The sequence below is a fragment of the Rosa rugosa genome, chromosome 5 (genome assembly GCF_958449725.1).
Source record: "Rosa rugosa chromosome 5, drRosRugo1.1, whole genome shotgun sequence".
Lineage (NCBI taxonomy): Eukaryota > Viridiplantae > Streptophyta > Magnoliopsida > Rosales > Rosaceae > Rosa > Rosa rugosa.
The window spans coordinates 7,788,538-7,806,512 of NC_084824.1; the positions used below are offsets into that span (position 1 = coordinate 7,788,538).

General features: G+C 37.3%; 3 protein-coding genes across 4 annotated transcripts; 1 reads left to right on the forward strand and 2 right to left on the reverse strand.

Annotated features, from left to right (window-relative positions):
• Positions 1-2,082: 2,082 nt before the first annotated feature.
• LOC133711144 (uncharacterized mitochondrial protein AtMg00810-like) lies at positions 2,083-2,575 on the reverse strand. The gene is made up of 2 exons (XM_062137310.1): positions 2,563-2,575; positions 2,083-2,453 (listed from the first exon to the last, which is right to left on the reverse strand). The coding sequence occupies exons 1-2, from the start codon at positions 2,573-2,575 to the stop codon at positions 2,083-2,085; spliced, it is 384 nt and encodes a 127-aa protein (XP_061993294.1).
• A 3,800-nt stretch (positions 2,576-6,375) lies between these two features.
• On the forward strand, positions 6,376-9,433 carry LOC133713165 (uncharacterized). 2 transcript variants are annotated; one of them, XM_062139280.1, is made up of 8 exons: positions 6,376-7,179; positions 7,261-7,392; positions 7,493-7,657; positions 7,740-8,165; positions 8,316-8,624; positions 8,724-8,811; positions 8,911-8,997; positions 9,093-9,433. In XM_062139280.1, the coding sequence occupies exons 5-8, from the start codon at positions 8,590-8,592 to the stop codon at positions 9,372-9,374; spliced, it is 492 nt and encodes a 163-aa protein (XP_061995264.1). In that variant the 5' UTR covers positions 6,376-7,179; positions 7,261-7,392; positions 7,493-7,657; positions 7,740-8,165; positions 8,316-8,589; the 3' UTR covers positions 9,375-9,433. The 2 variants fall into 2 exon arrangements, with proteins under 2 accessions (XP_061995264.1, XP_061995265.1); XM_062139281.1 differs by having other exon boundaries at positions 7,740-8,156.
• Positions 9,434-10,548: 1,115 nt separating this feature from the next.
• LOC133711145 (uncharacterized) lies at positions 10,549-13,332 on the reverse strand. Its single transcript, XM_062137311.1, has 3 exons — positions 12,276-13,332; positions 12,005-12,065; positions 10,549-11,575 (listed from the first exon to the last, which is right to left on the reverse strand). Exons 1-3 carry the CDS (start codon positions 13,330-13,332, stop codon positions 10,549-10,551), a joined length of 2,145 nt encoding a protein of 714 aa, XP_061993295.1.
• Positions 13,333-17,975: the final 4,643 nt, after the last annotated feature.

Sequence of the window (17,975 nt, forward strand, 5' to 3'; positions counted from 1 at the left end):
GTGGACATCACCAAGTTGACTGCAGGCCTGTGCAGCGCGCCTCTCATGCGTTCTTGACCACAAAGACGATGCCTATCAGGGACGTACGCCATTATTTCCAGCGACTATGGATGCTCTAGAAGGGGTTTCAAATCCAGGAGAAGCCCAAACCCAAAGACCGCCTTATGTTTTCTTTTGAGGATTGTGGGGACTGCATAATTGTTTTTAAGGGATGAACATGGAATTTAAATCGGGCTACATTGATCTCGCAAGAGTATGATTGCGCAACCTTGATTGACAAAGTGGATTTGTCATCGATCATCTATTGGGTACGTATTACTAATATTTCACCGTTGTTTGAGGTGAAAGATACTGTTGTGAAGATTGCGTTAGTGGTAAGGAAATATCTTGATATGGATGAAAAGCGTTCTAATTAAGTATGAGAAGGAGATTAGGGTTAGGGTTTCACATGAAATCTCTAAGCCTTTCTTCCTAAAAAAAAAAAAAAAAAAGAATTGAAACTTGCATAAGGTATTGAGGAGGAGATCTCCTTCTTCTTTGAGAATTTGATTGGTAGGTGTTGAAACTGTGCTCTGATTTTTCATGCTAATGGTGTGTGCACTGCTGCTATTTTGCCTTCAAAGAAGTTAGCGACTAAGGCTGGGACCTCAATGATTAATTTTGTTGAAGGCAGATTTCAATTGGGAAGTGTAACCTTGAAATTTCAGTCTTTTATTTCATCTCCTGTCGCACGTCCGTTGTTTACGGTTTGCTCGGAAAACCTAGGAAGGATAAGAGGCCAATAGTGATAAGTGATGCATACTCTAGGTCTGAGATAAGTGCGGAAGATGTTTTGGCTGTGGTACGAGTGAATGAGCCTTTGCAAAGGAAGAGGTGATGGAAGGTAGGTAGGCTTTTTTCTTGCCTCATAAGAAAGTGAGAATGCCGGAATTCACTACACATATTTCTGCAAAATCTTTTGGTTTTGTGGAAACACCGAAATGTGTAATGGTACCTATAACTGGGGCAGATGATGAAAATAAGGAGGTCAAAAAGAAAAGAGGAAGGCCTTTGGCATCAAAGAACAAGAAGAATGTGCTGCTATGGATGATAGCTTTGAGTATTTACTTAAAGAAAAGAGAGAAAGTTGAGAGAGAAAGGTTTCTAAAACTGATCGTATTGCTTCACTGTAACAGAATGAGGGAGCAGACCCTATTTATACAAGAAATGAATGCATAGATGATGGCCACGTGATAGTCATCTGTGCAGAGAGCTAACTAACTTTATAACAGCCTGGCATCATATGATTACAATGAAGTAAGCCTAACTGAAAGCTAAGTAATCTAATTATGCTAAGCAAATTAAACCCTAATTAACAAAGTAAACCCTAATTAACTGAAAAACTAGTTAATTAGGCTAACACTGTTAATACCCCTCCTCAGCTTGATGAGGGTAGAGCACTCATTAAGCTGCCGCAAAGATAGTTATGCTGAGGTGAACACAGGCCTTTTGTGAAGATATCTGCAAGTTGATCATGAGAAGAGACAAACTGAACTCGAATAGAACCATCTTTTACTTTATCTCTTGTGAAATGAACATCGACTTCAACATGCTTAAGCTTGGAGTGTTGAACATGGTTTGAAGCCAGGCTAGAGCAGAGATGTTGTCACAATAAAGAATAGGAATGTGAGCAAGATCAACATGTAAGTTTGTGAGCATATTGATAAGCCATTGAAGTTCTGAGGTAGTATCTGCCATACTTCTATACTCAGCCTCTGTAGAAGATCGGGAAACAGCAGTTTGCTTTTTACTACACCAAGAAATTGGGGAATTATTGAGGAGAATCACAAACCCTGTGGTAGACTTTCTATCATTGGGATCCCCAGCCCAATCAGCATCACAATATGCCTGCAAATCAGCTTGAACTCTATTATGTTTGGAGTCAAAAGCACCCCTCCTTAAAACAATACCATAATCCATGGTGCCTTTTAAGTATCTTAAAATATGTTTTGCAGCATGTAGATGTTCCTCAGTTGGAGAATGCAAGAATTGACAAATAGAGTTAACACTAAAGGCCATGTCAGGCCTGGTAAAAGTCAAATATTACAGGCAGCCAACTAGGCTTCGAAAAGGTGTAATATCAAAATGAGTAAAAGGAGTACTAGAGTCTTTCAACAGTTTAATACCAGATTGACATGGAGTGACATGAGTGTGACAAGCATCCATACCAGCTTTATGAATGAGATCTTTGGTATATTTATGCTCGGACAGAAAAATGCGATCCTTTAGATACCTAATTTCTAGGCCAATAAAGAAATGGAGATCCCCCAAGTCTTTCATATCAAATTGAGCTTGGAGAGAAGCCATGACTTCTGAGGTAAGATCTTCACTATCCCCAGTGATGATAATGTCATCAACATATAACACAAGATAGACCCTAGAAAAACCAGAAACTTCGACAAATAAAGAGGGATCTGCATAAGAGAACTTAAAACCAATAGAGGGCAAAAAGCTGGTAAATCTTTCATTCCATGCCCTAGGTGCTTGCTTCAGTCCATAAAGAGATTTTTGCAACTTACATACAAATGAGGAACATGTAGGATCCACTTGGCTAAGTCATGTAGACCTCTTCATTTAGAATCCCATGTAGGAAGGCATTTTTGACATCCATTTGATGAAGTTTCCAACCAGAACTAGCAGCTAAACTAAGAATTAATCGAACTGTAGTATGCCTCACAACAGGTGAAAATGTTTCCTCAAAATCTACCCCATATTCTTGACTGAAGCCCAACTAGTTAATTAGGCTAACACTGTTAATAATGGAACCATTAAGGTTGACTTATTCCACCATTTCTCATTGCCCTAATTCTAATGGCACTAAGAAAGTTTAAATTTTAGTTTTTATTTCTGTTTTTAGATAAATTAATGAATAAGTGGTGGATGAATCTCCTGGGGTTTCTATAATAAACTATGGGTTCTTTTTACACTAAATTAATGAATCTCTTGGAGTACCACAATTGAGTGCATTGACAAAGGGATATCCAAGGTAGTTTTTTTTTGTTGTTGGATGAATTGTCATAGTTGTGTAGACTCTTGAATAAGTGAGCAAAAATGTACTAGTGGGTGGTACCCATTTTCCCTTACCTGCTTTGACCTATAAGTTAGGATACAAACATACGGGAATTAATTGTATGTTTCGTTTTGGCTTTGGGATTAAATGAAATATCTATCACTTTGTCAAAAAAAAAAAAGAGTAGATGTTTTCCCTCTCGACTTTCCTCAGTTTCCTGGTCATGAAACCTTTGTTTAAAGACATGCATATCATATATATAGAGACTAGAGCTTGTACAAAAATTGATGGTAGATTGATAGGTATACATGTCGGTATAACTTGATCAACTGTATCAAGTTAATTAGTGTCTCTTTCTACTTCTGTTGTGAGTAATCAAAGAGTTTGGAAGAAAATTTGGTATGCCAAAATTCCTAGCTCGGCCAAGGTAAATGCATGGAAGATTTGTCATAACATTTTACCTACCTTAGACAGATTGGCGTCTAAGAATGTGCTACTAGAATCTCATAATTGTATTTTTTTGCAACGAAATGGAGACAATTATTCATCTATCCAGAAATTGTGTTTTCACTAGAGAAGTATTGAATACCAATTTACAGATTGCTAGTAATTGTTTTAGTGGTCATTCTGATCTCTTGGATGCTATCAGTTGGTTGAATCTTTGTTCTGGGAAACTACTAAAGACAGTGTTTGATTAGTTGTTGTTTTTTCTTTGGGGAATTTGGAAAGAAAGGAATGATAGAGTGTAAATCACTTCATCTTGTGATATCGCTCTCATGTCATCTATTAGACTGAGTAATTTCATTTTTCACAATACGAAGCTACAAAGTTCTCAAGGGGCTAGGAAATTTTTGAAGTGGAAATGTCCTCCCATGGGTTGGTTGAAGGTGAATTTTGATGAAGTTTACAATCCTGTGTCTAGCAAGGCAGCTATTGGATTCTTTGTTAGAGATTCTCAGGGGATATTTCTGGGAGCAGTTGGGAAGTGGTGACTCATGTTCAATCTGCTGAACATGTTGAACTCATTGCTTGTAGGGAGGCAGTGGATTATGTGTTAGACCATGGTCTCTTTCCTGTGTTGTTGGAGACTGATTGTTTGGTTTTGAAACAACAATTGTGTCAAGAGGAGTTGCATCATTCTTCATATCTTGGAAGGTTATATGAGGCTCTCAGACAAGATCTAGACGCAGGGCATCAAGTTCGGATTGTTCATGCTAGTTGGAAGGGAGGCTAATAAAGCTGCACATAAGTTGGCAGCGTTTGCTGCTGAATCTGACCAAGTTTTCTTTTGGTCTAATACTCCATCTTTTATCCAAGATGTAATTGAGTCTGAAAAATGTACTCCTTAATCTTTTTATCAGTTATCAATAAAGTCTAAAACCATTCAACTCAAACAAAAAGTTAATTAGTGTAATCATATATCTTATATATGTTCTTATATATTAAGTCAATTATCCTTAATATGGTTAAATTTTTAAGCGTCAATAATACCCTCATATAATAATAAGCTGTAAGTTATTTGATAAAAAAATTAATAATTAAGATATAATAGTAAATTAATTTAAAAAATGAAAAATTATAACATTTTTCACAAAACATGAAGAAGTTACCTCAAATATAGGAGTGAGAAACAGAGAAACACCCTATATAAACATGCATGGATTTGAGTGTTATATTTTATTTTATTTTTATTTTAGGGTTAAATACTGTTTAGTTCCTGAACTTTTGCTCAAAAATTTTGCTGAAAAAACACTACAGTCCCTCGCCTTTTAATTTGGCACGTTTACTTCTTATTCTTTCAGTTTTACACCCAATAGGTCCATTCTGTTACACTCCGTTAAATTGTGCCGTTAACTTCCTATTTTAAGGATAAAATTACTATCATAACCCTGACTTTCGCTTTCTTTAATTTTTTTAATTGTTTTTATTCTTCTCTTTAATTTTTTTAATTATTTTTATTCTTCTCTTTTATTTTTTCTTTCTTTTATTTTTTAATTGTTTTATTCTTCTCTTTTATTTTTTTTCTTCTTATTCATACCAATAAAATTACTTTTTAATTGTTTTTATTCTTCTCTTTTATTTTTCTTATCTTTTAAGGATAAAAATTAGAGTTTTTTTTACCAATAACTACAAATAACTACATATATTTACCACTAGCAGACTACAAACCCAATAACCCGTGCGGCCTACAATCGTAACGGCCCGTTAGCCAATGTAAATAAAAAAACACTCAAATATTATGAAAATTACGAAGGATGCCACTGAGACTCACCTAAGCTATTTCTCCCAAAATCAAAGCAGTTTCAAAATCGAAACCGTCCTAAATCCAAAATCCTCACTAAATCGACATCTCGGACTCCGGCGAAGCTAGGCGGCGAATTCAGGCCGCGAAGCAGGCGGTGACTCCGGCGACGAAGAGGAACTGCTGAGGGTCAGTAGTATACTGACCCCCAAAGCAAAGCCCTAGGTCTTTTCCGACGAAGCCCTATCCAATTCTGAGGAGGAGGAGCCGATCAACGACGAGGACAACTCCCGCGGCTCCGATGACGAGGCCGCGCCGGCCGAGAACGACGATGACTTTGAAGAAGAGGTATATTTTCGATTAGGAGAGAATTCGGTTTGTTTTGGTTGGATATGAGCTTAGGTGTTGGCATTTGTGTGCCCTAGAGTTGTTTTCTTTTGTAATTTGTGGAGTTTGTTGCGTTAGGGAGTCGTGGTTTAGGGATTTATTAGGTTTGCTTGTTGTTCTTGGGAGTTTTTTGACTGATTTTTTCTGCATGTTCCGTTTTCGGAAGCTAGAACTGAGTGTTCTCCTTTCCACCTTGAAGCAGTGATGCTCTGGTTCATGGATGTTATACCAGCAAGCTTTAGGATTAGGAGGCTTCAGATATGGAGGAGCTAGTGAGATAGAAAGCTGGATTTCAGTATAAATTTTGTGTTGTCCTCTATTGTTGTGAATGTTGACGTTCAAGTATTGTGGTGCTAATACGAATTTAATGCTACATTGGCATTGTTGATTCACAGTACACTTGCTATTATCTTAATTTTATAATGTATTATTCCTTGATTTTTAGTCTTTTACAACAGTTGTTTTTCATTCCTTTAATTTGTCATGCATGTAGATAGTGTTTTGAGAAATCAGAACAAATGAAGTTGAAACTAGGAGTATTCTTGCATTGGGAAGTTTTGAAAAATAAAAGTATTGCATTTTTGGGCACACTTTGTCATCCCTTCTTCTCTGTGTTGCCGATTGACTTGCAGGATGGAGATAATGAAGTGAGCAAACGCGAGAAGGCCAGGCTAGTATACTACTGGGAGTCAGTATACTACTTGGGGTCAGTATACTACTGGGGGTCAGTTCACTTCTGAGGGTCAGTACACAGATATGGCAAAGAGGAAGGCCGCTGCAATAGACAAAGACGATGTACCGGTTGGAACAAAGAAGATGAGAGCACAGAGACCGGATTACATACAGTATAAGTGTAATCTGCATGCATTCTGGGCTACCATCGACACCCACCGAACATCGATTGGAAAATAGGCTTGGGGGAAGCTAAAGAAGACGCCGTTCTGGGGGTTCATTAAGCCATTTTATGAAGAGGAGATCAAGAAGGATCAGATCTGCAAATCAGATGACCTTACAAAACGTTTGCTGCAGTTTTTTGATTCGGAAAATATGGTTTTCCGGTTTGGAGATAGTGAGTTCAAAATCACAGCTGCTGATGTAGAGGTTATATTTGGGATTCCAAACAAAGGAGAAGAGATAGATATGGCAGCGAGACAGTCAAAGGGTGACACAGAAATGATCAAAAAGCACTTCAACAAATGCGATCGTTGTGTAAGAAAAAGCGACATAGATGTTGCATTAGAAAAAGATCTTCCTAAACGATCCAAACATAATGCAGATGATGTGGCAAGGTTGCTGATCTTGAGCCTTTTGGCCTCGTTCTTAGTATGCGCATCAGGACACACACTTGCATGGAACCTTGGGAATGTTGTTTGTTCAGATTTGAAAAGAGTTGAAGAAGTACAATTGGGTAAAAGCAGTTGCCGATGCACTGAAAAGAGGGCTAGCAAAGGTGGAGAAAGACAAAACATGTGCATTGTCGGGATGCCTACTATTGATAATGGTTAGCATTCTATCAATAATGTTATTGTGCCTCAGTACTCTTTTTATTTTCTTTTACTAACTTGTATTTTTTTTTTGGCAGTATTGGGTGTGCGACAAGACTGAAATAATGCCACCAATCCCCAACAGAGAAGAGTACAAGCCAACATTTGCAAAGTGGGGGCTTCCGAAGCTACATGCTTCAATGTTGGAAATCACTGACGAGTATTTTGAGGTAAAATAATACTACTGAATTTCAATACATTTAATTTTTTTTTTCTTTTGACATTCATTCTAAAAATTATTCATCGTCTCTGTTGGACTTTTTGAAACAGAGCTTGTTTGACAAGAGCAAAAACAGTGAAGAAGAGAATGAAATGGAAGTGGGCGATGAAGAAGTGAGGGAGGAGACGGATGAAGAAGAGGATGACATAGTAAGGGAGGAGATAGCTGAAGAAGAAGAGGATGAAATAGCAAGCATACCAACATTTGGTGAATGGGTAAGTTCGAACATACTGTGGTTCAATACTTTTATGCATTTTTGTTGGAGATATGACTAATATTAGAAAACAAAATTATCAGATGCCTCCTAGCAGCCAGGAGATGAAAGATAAACTGGAGAAAAGCAATGAAAACATGAAGGAAGTGTTGGACAGCCTTGACAAAGCTTTAAAATAAAAAATGAATGAGGAGAATTGGGAAGGAGCTCAAAAAATGGTAAAAGGCTGAGGAGGATTCAAAAGAGATTGAATAAGAGGATCAGCACACTTCGACAAAAGATAAAGGCATTGGAGGATGAGAAATTTGAACAATATGAGGATGAAAGTGATAATCATACTGAGGTGCAGCAGCATGCAAAAGAATCAGATGACCAAGAGCAACTACAGGCTGGAGCAGGTGGAAAACAGAAGGATGATAATCCTACTGAGGGGCAGCAGCTACAAATGGTAATTTACCAAGAGCAAGACCAAGGAAATTTGAACACTGATGCACAGACCGGTAAGTCCGGTAAGTGAGATTCTCACTCTCTTTCAATTAAATTTCAATCTCTCCAATAATTTCACGTTTTAAATGATAATCTTAGTAAGTTATTTAGTTTCAATATGTTTGTAATTGAGGCTCCTTTAAGTTTAGGTGATTTATGTTTGTATGGTGTAGAAATGGATGAGGCAACTTCAGTGATTATTGAATGCCTTGAAGACTTGAAGAAAGGGGAAGAGAAAGGAAAGAAAGCAGAAAATCCAGTGATAATGAAACTGAGAGGGGAGAATAGAAAGGACACAAAGGACTCCAGCAAATACATGTACGATACTCCTCCAGAAATAAAAGGGAAAAATGCTCTTAAGCGATCTCCATCAAAAGCTGCATATAGGCTGCATGGAGTCAAGTGCACTAGGATACATTGGAAAACTTATCTCCCAAAGAGCAAGAAATGATACAAAAGTTCTGGGAAGAAGCTGAAGAAGAGTAAGAACATAAACCAATCCTTACTAAGGGTCAGTAGCATTGTATATTAATGTTTTATATTGACATCAAACTAATACTTGCTATTGAAAAAAAATGCAGTGAACAATTTTGGGATGGAGGACAGTTTGGGAGTGTCTCAAAGCCTGATGTGAAAGCTCTGCTTGAAGGATCGTCAATAAATTCCAATGTAAGTAACCTATTAACTTTACCGAGAGACTTATTTTTTTTCCTTTAATTTATCAAGCATAAAACTAAATGGACAATTTTTCTAAATGTTGTTTTGAAGGTGGTCAATGCTTACATAGACATAATCAAAGGCGATTTAGAGAAATCGGGCATTAGAAACCAAGGAATCATGACGACATATGTGTTGGTAAGTATGAATTTACGCATTGCTACTGTCTGTCAATAGAATTGATTACAAAGGCTAGAAAACGTAAATAAAATTTTGTTTTGTGTTGGATTCAGGATTCAGTGAGAGATACATCACCAAGATTGAAGTATAATAATGTCTTTGAACCCATGATGACTCTCTTAGGACACTGCGACAACATATTCATCCCATTGATCACAACTGAAGACTACCACTCCACAATGCTTAGGTTGAACAAGAAGGCAAAAGAATGGATTCATTACAATCCAATGCGCAAAAGAACAAATCCTGAAAAAGGCAAAGGCTACGAGAATGCCAAAGAAGTGGTAAGTTTGATGGGTTATTTGATATTTGTTATGTGTATTGACCCTCAGTAGCTTGATGGGTTGTTTGAGATTTGTTCACTCCTATGGGTTAATTGCACTTTTATATACAGGTAGAAGCAGTGACAAACGTGGATGCTTGATGTGAAAAAGTTGCACAAGCAGAACAAGGAGAGGAGACTAAAATTTGTCAGAGTATAAAAGAAGACAACAATATATGAGGAAATACAGATTGATGAAAATGCAGAGAAAACAATCGCTTGGATAAACAAAATTGATGTGGATAACTTAAAGCTGGTTGAAGACCTGTATTGTGGACAGCAACCTGATAATTCGTAAGTGAAACAACAACGTTACTGAGTCTCAATACTGTTAAGTACATTGAGTGTCTTACATTTCTTTTTTCATTTTGTAGGTTGGACTGCGGACCTTATATCCTACACTATATAGAGAATATAGCAAAGAACAGGTTGCAGATAAGCAAAGCAGATAGAGGCGTTTTGGTTGACAAGGTTTTGGGATTAGAAAGAGAAATCAAAGAAAGCTTGAAGAACATGAGAAGAACCATGGTGGAGAGGTTTCTTAACCATGACGAGGGCTGGTATTCGAAAGTAGGTTACACTCAGTAAAATGACAGATGAGGATTAGGATTTTTGTGGATGTGGATTTTTGTTTATGAGTTGAATGGATTTTGACATAAGTAAATTGACAGAAGCGGGCTTTTTGAAGTCTTCTTTACCGGTTAATGTTAATGGAATTCAACTTTGCTAATTTACTTTCAACTTTAATGGATCCATATACAATGGAAAGAACTGCAAGTCGTGCATGTTAGAATGATACTGAGGCTCAATAATAAATCTACGATCCTTCAGAATGATACTGAAGCTCAGTACATTAAATCTATTGTACCCTTCAGCATGATACTGAAGCTCAGTACATTAAATCTAGTGTACCTCAGCATGTAATCCTACATATGGTCTTCAAGTCTTGCTTTGAACGAAATCAATACTACAACTCAAGAATAATAATAAGAAAGTATAAAATGGATTAAAACCGGCAAAAAAATTTCCTTAACATAAATCTTCAGAAAGCTACTGAACATCAGTAGACAGTCAATAGTCATAATCCTGTTGTATCTCAGCAGTAAATGAAAGAAAACTAAAGTTACTTCATAATAGAAGTTCAATGAATCAAAAATCAGCAACAATTGCACCTATTTTCGACAAAATCATATTGGAACATTGCATGTCTTCCTATTATGCCTCCCCAATTGGCCACAACGGCCACACGTCCTCTCCTTTGAAGACACCTCGCCAACAGACTTGATACGTTTAGTCTTGGGCCTTCCTGGAGGTCTTGTGGTCAGTGGAGGTTTGATAGATGTGCTATCAGAGCATTGGACATAGCTCTGCTCAATATTGGGAATGAGCTTAGTACCAAAGGAATAGCTCTTGAAATACTCCTCTTTAAAGTAATATCGTTCGATAAACGGGTAAACCACATATCCCGCTCGCTGGATGGCAGCAAGAGCGTGAGAGCAAGGAAATGATTTAATCTGCCACTGACGACATGCACAAGTCTGGACCATTATGTCAACAGATGTTGAGCGTTCGGAGTGAACCTCATAAACAAACTCATCCGACCTACTAACTGTCCAATCTCTCCCTATTTCCATATTTTTAACAAGTTCAGCTTGCATTACTGGACAAAGAGGAAAACTCCACTTTCTTACCAATAGCTTCCTCTCAACCATCTTTGCCATCATCATCACGCGGATCTTCTCCAACATAGGAAAAATTGGGAGTTCCCGAGCCTTGAGAGTCCAACTATTAAAAGATTCCGCTGTACTATTGACCATCTCACCAAATCTATTACCTCGAAAGAAGGCATTACACCATTTTTCAACAGGTAGACCTCTAAGGAATTGCGCAACAAGATCCTTGCCCTCATCAAGAAGCTCCCTCAGGTTATGGTGATACTGACGCTCAGTAGATGAGTATGCAACCTTGTAAAACTTATCGACAATGGTGACGCGGAGTGCACTGTTGTTATTACCCTTAAACAAGTTTTGGAGATTATTCTTCAAGTGATACAGGCAAAAGGAATGAGGAGACTCCAAAAAAACTCTAGCCAAGGAATTCATCAACCCTTGTTGTCGATCAGAAACAAAAGTAATGACTCTGCCTTGCGGGTCTAGAATTGTCTTCAAGATCCCAAAATACCAATTCCAATTGGCAATGCAAAAGGGAAAAAACCTGAGGGAAAAATTAACAAATATACCGCATCAAAAACAAAATTATGGAGGACAAAGAAAGCAGAAACATAAGACAATACTACTGCACCTCAATAACAAAGCTTAGATGACATTGTTTTTACGGAAACCCTAAACCCCTAAACCCCTAAACCCTAAACCCTATTATGAAGGACAAAGAAAGAGGGAACATAAGACAATACTACTGAACCTCAATAACAAAGCTTAGATAGGCATGACATTGTTTTGACGGAAACCCTAAACCCTAAACTCTAAACCCTAAACCCTATTATGAAGGACAAAGAAAGAGGGAACATAAGACAATACTACTGAACCTGAATAACAAAGCTTAGATAGGCATGACATTGTTTTGACGGAAACCCTAAACCCTATTATGAAGGACAAAGAAAGAGGGAACATAAGACAATACTACTGAACCGGAATAACAAAGCTTAGATAGGCATGACATTGTTTTGACGGAAACCCTAAATCCCCTATTATGAAGGACAAAGAAAGAGGGAACATAAGACAATATTACTGAACCTGAATAACAAAGCTTAGATAGGTATGACATTGTTTTGACGGAAACCCTAAACCCTAAACCCTAATACTTTCATGACAAAAGTACTGTTCGTCAATAGCATTAGTCTACCATCCTTTCCACAATATGAATCACAAAAATAAAACGAAAATCATAATCATACCTTGATTACCATCCTTTCCTGTAGCAGAAAGAAGCTGACCCTTATACTTGCTCTTCAGATGTGCACCATCCACGAACAATAGAGGTATGCAAGACTTGAAACCCTCAATAACTCCACCAAAACAAAGGAAAAGCCTCTGAAAACGACCAGTGAATTCATTACACTCCAAAATAAAGCAAGACCCTGGATTACTCTCCATCACGGCATCACGATACCAAGTTAACATTGAATAGGAGTCCTCATCTGAACCATGCAACTCTTTCATTGCTTTTTCTTTACCTTTCCATGCAACACGGTATGTAATATCAAGACCATAGTTGTTCTTTAACCTATCCATAATATCATGTGGCTTGAGAGAGGGATTTCCACGAAATTCATCATTAATGAGTGTCTTCACAATAGTAGAACTCAAAAGCTTATGCTTTTGCTGTCTCAGAACACCAGAACAAGTATGCACATTATTAAGCTGCCTAATATAGAAGAAATTATTGGCAGGGCATAGTGACGCATTGATGTACCATTTGCATCCCTCAGATAGCTTGTTGAAACATTCAGCAATTACCCTCCATTTGTCATTTATCACATAGACAAAGACAAACCCAACCTCAATTGCATACATACATAACTTTTGCCGAAACTCCACAGCTCCACCTCTAAATTTTTGGTCCACACACTTAATATACTCTCTCCACTGCTTAGACATGCAAACTTTGGGATCTTCAGGCCTAAAATCACCCAAATAATCAGTCTCATCAATCACCGTCGATACCACTGACACACAAGAAGAAGCAGCAGCAGTGGCAGTACATTGAACTCCATCAGCAACACAATTTGCACCAAAATCACAAATCCTCACCAAAATGTCAACTGAAGTTCTCTTAAACTCAGCTAAAGACCTAAACATCAACCTCATATCTAAATCAGAATTGAGAGCACAAGAAGGGTAATCCGGAAGGGAATACTTCAACTCAAACAAGCCTGGCTTAAAACCCTTAAACCGCATGCAAATTTCATTGAAAAAATCGGCGAACCTTGTCGTACCATCAATGAAGACCATCATAGTCTCTGATAGGCCTCATCATATGGCCCTTGGGCCCTAAGCCCGCCCGGCCCGTAGGGCCGAAGCCCGGCCCGGCCCTTCCATTAGGGCGGGTCGGCCCGACCCTTTTTTATTTAGGGTAGGGTATGGGTCACACAAATAAAGCCCAGCCCTACCCTACGGCCCGGCCCGATTGAGCCCGTAAAGGCTAGGCCCGGCCCGGCCCTAACCCGGCCCTAAAATTTATATTTTATTTTTGTTATTTTCTATTACATGTGTTATATGTATAAAACTATGGAAGTGTAGAAAATTATTTCAATCTGCCATATTAGGAAATGAGTCTTTTAAATTGAGCCATATTTTGAGAAGAAAAAACATAATTTTTTTTTAAAGAATTAACTGTTAATTCGGCAAAAACGCCGTCGTTTTAATATAATCTTATGGGTATTTTAATATTTACCAATAATTACTGTTAACTAATTAACTGTAATAATTACAAAGCTATTATTTCAAATTGGACAATATATTCATGTAATACCAATTTTGAAATAAATCAAGTAATCAACATAACTAAAAATAATCAATTGGTCGAGTTGAAACCATTTTACCAATGTAATGTTAACTTCTTAATGAGCAAAATGGGGGACGAAATGGAATTTTTTAAAATACACCGCTGGATGTTATTTGCATATGAATATATGTTAGTGGTAGAAATTTCAGCAATTTCCGCCTTCGTTTGGACCTCGATCTACCCGGTCAACTCAATACCCTAAATAGAACATACAACAAATATGCTCTTAACCGGTCCTTGGCAATTCACTTTTTTCGATCTTTCAGCTCCCACACTCTCATGGGTAGGGGGTCTACTTATGGATGTCAAAATTCCGCAACGTTTGTCCGCGCATGGTGCCGCTCCCCTTAGGGAAGTTTGCTTGTGCAAAGCGTTGACCGCTCCGTTAGGTGCCTTATTCACGGCGGATCGGCCTAATTTCTTTACACAATACCTATCACTATTGTATAAACATATAAGAATTTTCCGATTGATCGATTTTCATTTCAAAATTTTTGGATCGCACATAATCCTTATATGCCTATTAATGTAGTATAACTAGTTTATTAGGCTTGTTACCCTCCATGAGCAAAATGGGGGACGAAATGGAATTTTTTAAAATGAACCGCTGGATGTTGTTTTCATATGAATATATGTTAGTGGTAGAAATTTCAACAATTTCCACATTCGGTTGGACCTCGATCTACCCGGTCAACTCAATACCCTAAATAGAACATAAAACAAATATGCTCTTAACCGGTCCTTGACAATTCACTTTTTTCGATCTTTCAGATCCCACACTCTCATGGGTAGGGGGTCTACTTATGGATGTCAAAATTCCGCAACGTTTGTCCGCGCATGGTGCCGCTCCCCTTAGGGAAGTTTGCTTGTGCAAAGCGTTGACCGCTCCGTTAGGTGCCTTATTCACGGCGGATCGGCTTAATTTCTTTACACAATATCTATCACTATTGTATAAACATATAAGAATTTTCCGATTGATCGATTTTCATTTCAAAATTTTTGGATCGCACATAATCCTTATATGCCTATTAATGTAGTATAACTAGTTTATTAGGCTTGTTACCCTCCATGAGCAAAATGGGGGACGAAATGGAATTTTTTAAAATGAACCGCTGGATGTTGTTTTCATATGAATATATGTTAGTGGTAGAAATTTCAACAATTTCCGCATTCGGTTGGACCTCGATCTACCCGGTCAACTCAATACCCTAAATAGAACATAAAACAAATATGCTCTTAACCGGTCCTTGGAAATTCACTTTTTTCGATCTTTCAGCTCCCACACTCTCATGAGTAGGGGGTCTACTTACGGATGTCAAAATTCCGCAACGTTTTTCCGCGCATGGTGCCGCTCCCCTTAGGGAAGTTTGCTTGTGCAAAGCGTTGACCGCTACGTTGGGCGCCTTATTCATGGCAGACCGGCCTAATTTTTTTACACAATACCTATCAATGTTGTATAAACATATGAGAATTTTCAGATTGGTCGATTTCCATTTCAAAATTTTTGGATCGCACATAATCCTTATATGCCTATTAATGTAGTATAACTCGTTTATTAGGCTTGTTATCCTCCATGAGCAAAATGGGGGACGAAATGGAATTTTTTAAAATGCACCGTTGGATGTCGTCCGTATATGAATATATGGTAGTGGTAAAAATTTCAGTGACTTCCACCTTCGGTGTGTGTATTAAATATGTTCAATAAAAAACAATGAGTCTTTTATTACCAATATATACCATTAAGCCATATTTTGAGAAGAAAAAAATAATGTTTTTTTTTGTTAAACAAAATAAGGCCCTTTTTTGGCCCATTTCGGCCCTATTTGGCCCTATTTGAGGGCCGGCCCGACCCGGCCCTTTCTGCCCTAACGGATCGGGCTTTTCGGGCGGGTAAGGGTTAGCATATTTAAGCCTTGGCCCGACCCTACCCGGCCCTAAATTTTGTTGACTTTGACTAGGCCCGGCCCGGCCCGACCCTAAGCCCTAAAATTTAGGGTAGGGCCGGCCCTAGCCCGGCCCATGATGACCCCTAGTCTCTGACATGTAAGTGCACCTAGCTGTCATCTCTGAATACATATTTCCTAGCGCAAATGCACTACAAAAAGTAAGAACAACACATATAATTGCATATATTTACCAAACCTTTTGAATGTCAATAACATTAAGCACTCAACTAGCCCTCCACCTAATCTGTTGAATGAAACTAACCGAAATGAAACATTTACGAGTAGTTGAACACAAACCTAACCAGATTCATCGAAGAACAAAGCAACAACTAAATCAAAACGTGCAAAAATAATAATAATAATAATAATAATCAAATACAATGTAAACAAATTGAAACTGATCAAATAGAAGGAAACTCATCAAATTCACTATATACAACTAATTGAAGCAAATGAAAAACACGAATCGAAGAAGAGGGAAGCTAATCACTAAATCAACAAGATAGAAATTCACAATTAAGCTCGAACCTGAGCTTGTGTTTGGATTTAAATTCTCCATGATGAACGGAGGCTTCGATTACACTCAGACGCACAGAGCACTTAGACCTCCAACAGAATCAGAGCTCCGATGTACTCCAGCGGCTTCAATGACGCAGAGGTTGAACCAGCTTTGAAAATCACGATAGCTTTGTGGTCTGAAGCCTTCATATCTGTTTAGGAGTTAGTTGAGGTTATTTTGGTAATATCCTCATTAACAGAACAATTCAAAAAATGGAAGGAAAATGGCCGCATGGGCTTGGACTTTGCTATTGGTTCAGCTACAGCACCGCAAGGGAATTGGCAAAAAATAGGCCTGCTATTGGTAATAAATGGGCTGAGATTGTAGGTATGGGTAATTTGCTATAAAAATTACTATTATAGTCCCTCCCTTGTTTCTTCTGTTATGACTAATTTTATTGGGTGTTTGGGTGAGCCGGAGAAGAGATTAATTTGTTGCTTAATGCCAATAAAATTAGTCATAACTTTTAATACGACTTTTATTAATTGTTTAAATTGTTTTTATTCTTCTCTTTTATTGGTGCCAATCAAAAGAAAAAATAAAAGAGAAGAATAAAAACAATTAAAAAAATTAATAAAAGTCGTATTAAAAGTTATGACTAATTTTATTGGCCTCAAGCAGCAAATTAATTTCTTTTGCGGCTCACCCAAACACCCCATAAAATTAGTCATAATAGATGAAACAAGGAGTAAACGTGTCAAATTAAAGTGAAGAATAAAAACAATTAAAAAAAATTAAAGAGAAGAATAAAAACAATTAAAAACATAGTAATTTTATTGGTATGAATCAGAAGGAAAAAAAAAAGAATAAAAATAATTAAAAAATTAAAGAACCAAAAAAAATAAAAGAGAAGAATAAAAACAAATAAAAAAATAAAAGAGAAGAATAGAAACAATTAAAAAAATTAAAGAAAGAGAAAGTCAGGGCTATGATAGTAATTTTATCCTTAAAATAGGAAGTTAACGGCACAATTTAACGGAATGGACCTATTGGGTGTAAAACTGAAAGAACAAGGAGTAAACGTGTCAAATTAGAAGGCGAGGGACTGAAGTGTTTTTTTAACTAGCAAAAGTTCAGGGACTAAACAGTATTTAACCCTTTGTTTTATAAAGGCAAATCCAATTCACCCCATATAAACAAGAATAAAATTTGACTAATGATGTTAAATTTGTCAATACTGACGAGGTGGTGTTAGCTCAGTGGTTATGGCACCCACTATCTAAGATTCAGATCATGAGTAAGAGTCACATGGGGGTAGGAGTGAAATCTTTTTATCCTCTTCAAAAAAAAAAAAAAAAAAAAAAAAAAAAAAAAAACTAAACTCCGATATCAGGTTGAAAACCGAAAACCAAAAAGTTGATTATTCTCATTCTTTCTCTCTTCAAATCTGTCAGTGTTCCAACCCTGGCCTTCTTCATTCATGTGTTAGTTTCACTACAAAATTAGGAAAGGAACCACTAACAACTAGTTAACAACCACATTAATTGGGAAATTTATTTCGCAAAACAAAATAGCGATTTGACTTTGTTATTTCAAAAAAGAAATGCTTGACTTGATTTGACTTTAATCTATTTCTTTTTATTTT

Coding starts and splice junctions, on each gene's coding strand:
- LOC133713165 (XM_062139280.1), top strand. CDS start 8,590: ATGATACAAAAGTTCTGGGAAGAAGCTGAAGAAGA. Junction 8,625..8,723: donor TGGGAAGAAGCTGAAGAAGA/GTAAGAACATAA, acceptor AAAAAAATGCAG/TGAACAATTTTGGGATGGAG. Junction 8,998..9,092: donor TCATGACGACATATGTGTTG/GTAAGTATGAAT, acceptor TGTTGGATTCAG/GATTCAGTGAGAGATACATC.
- LOC133711145 (XM_062137311.1), bottom strand. CDS start 13,332: ATGGTCTTCATTGATGGTACGACAAGGTTCGCCGATTTTTTCAATGAA. Junction 12,066..12,275: donor AGGAAAGGATGGTAATCAAG/GTATGATTATGA, acceptor CCTTCATAATAG/GGGATTTAGGGTTTCCGTCA. Junction 11,576..12,004: donor AGCTTTGTTATTCCGGTTCA/GTAGTATTGTCT, acceptor TTTTTCCCTCAG/GTTTTTTCCCTTTTGCATTG.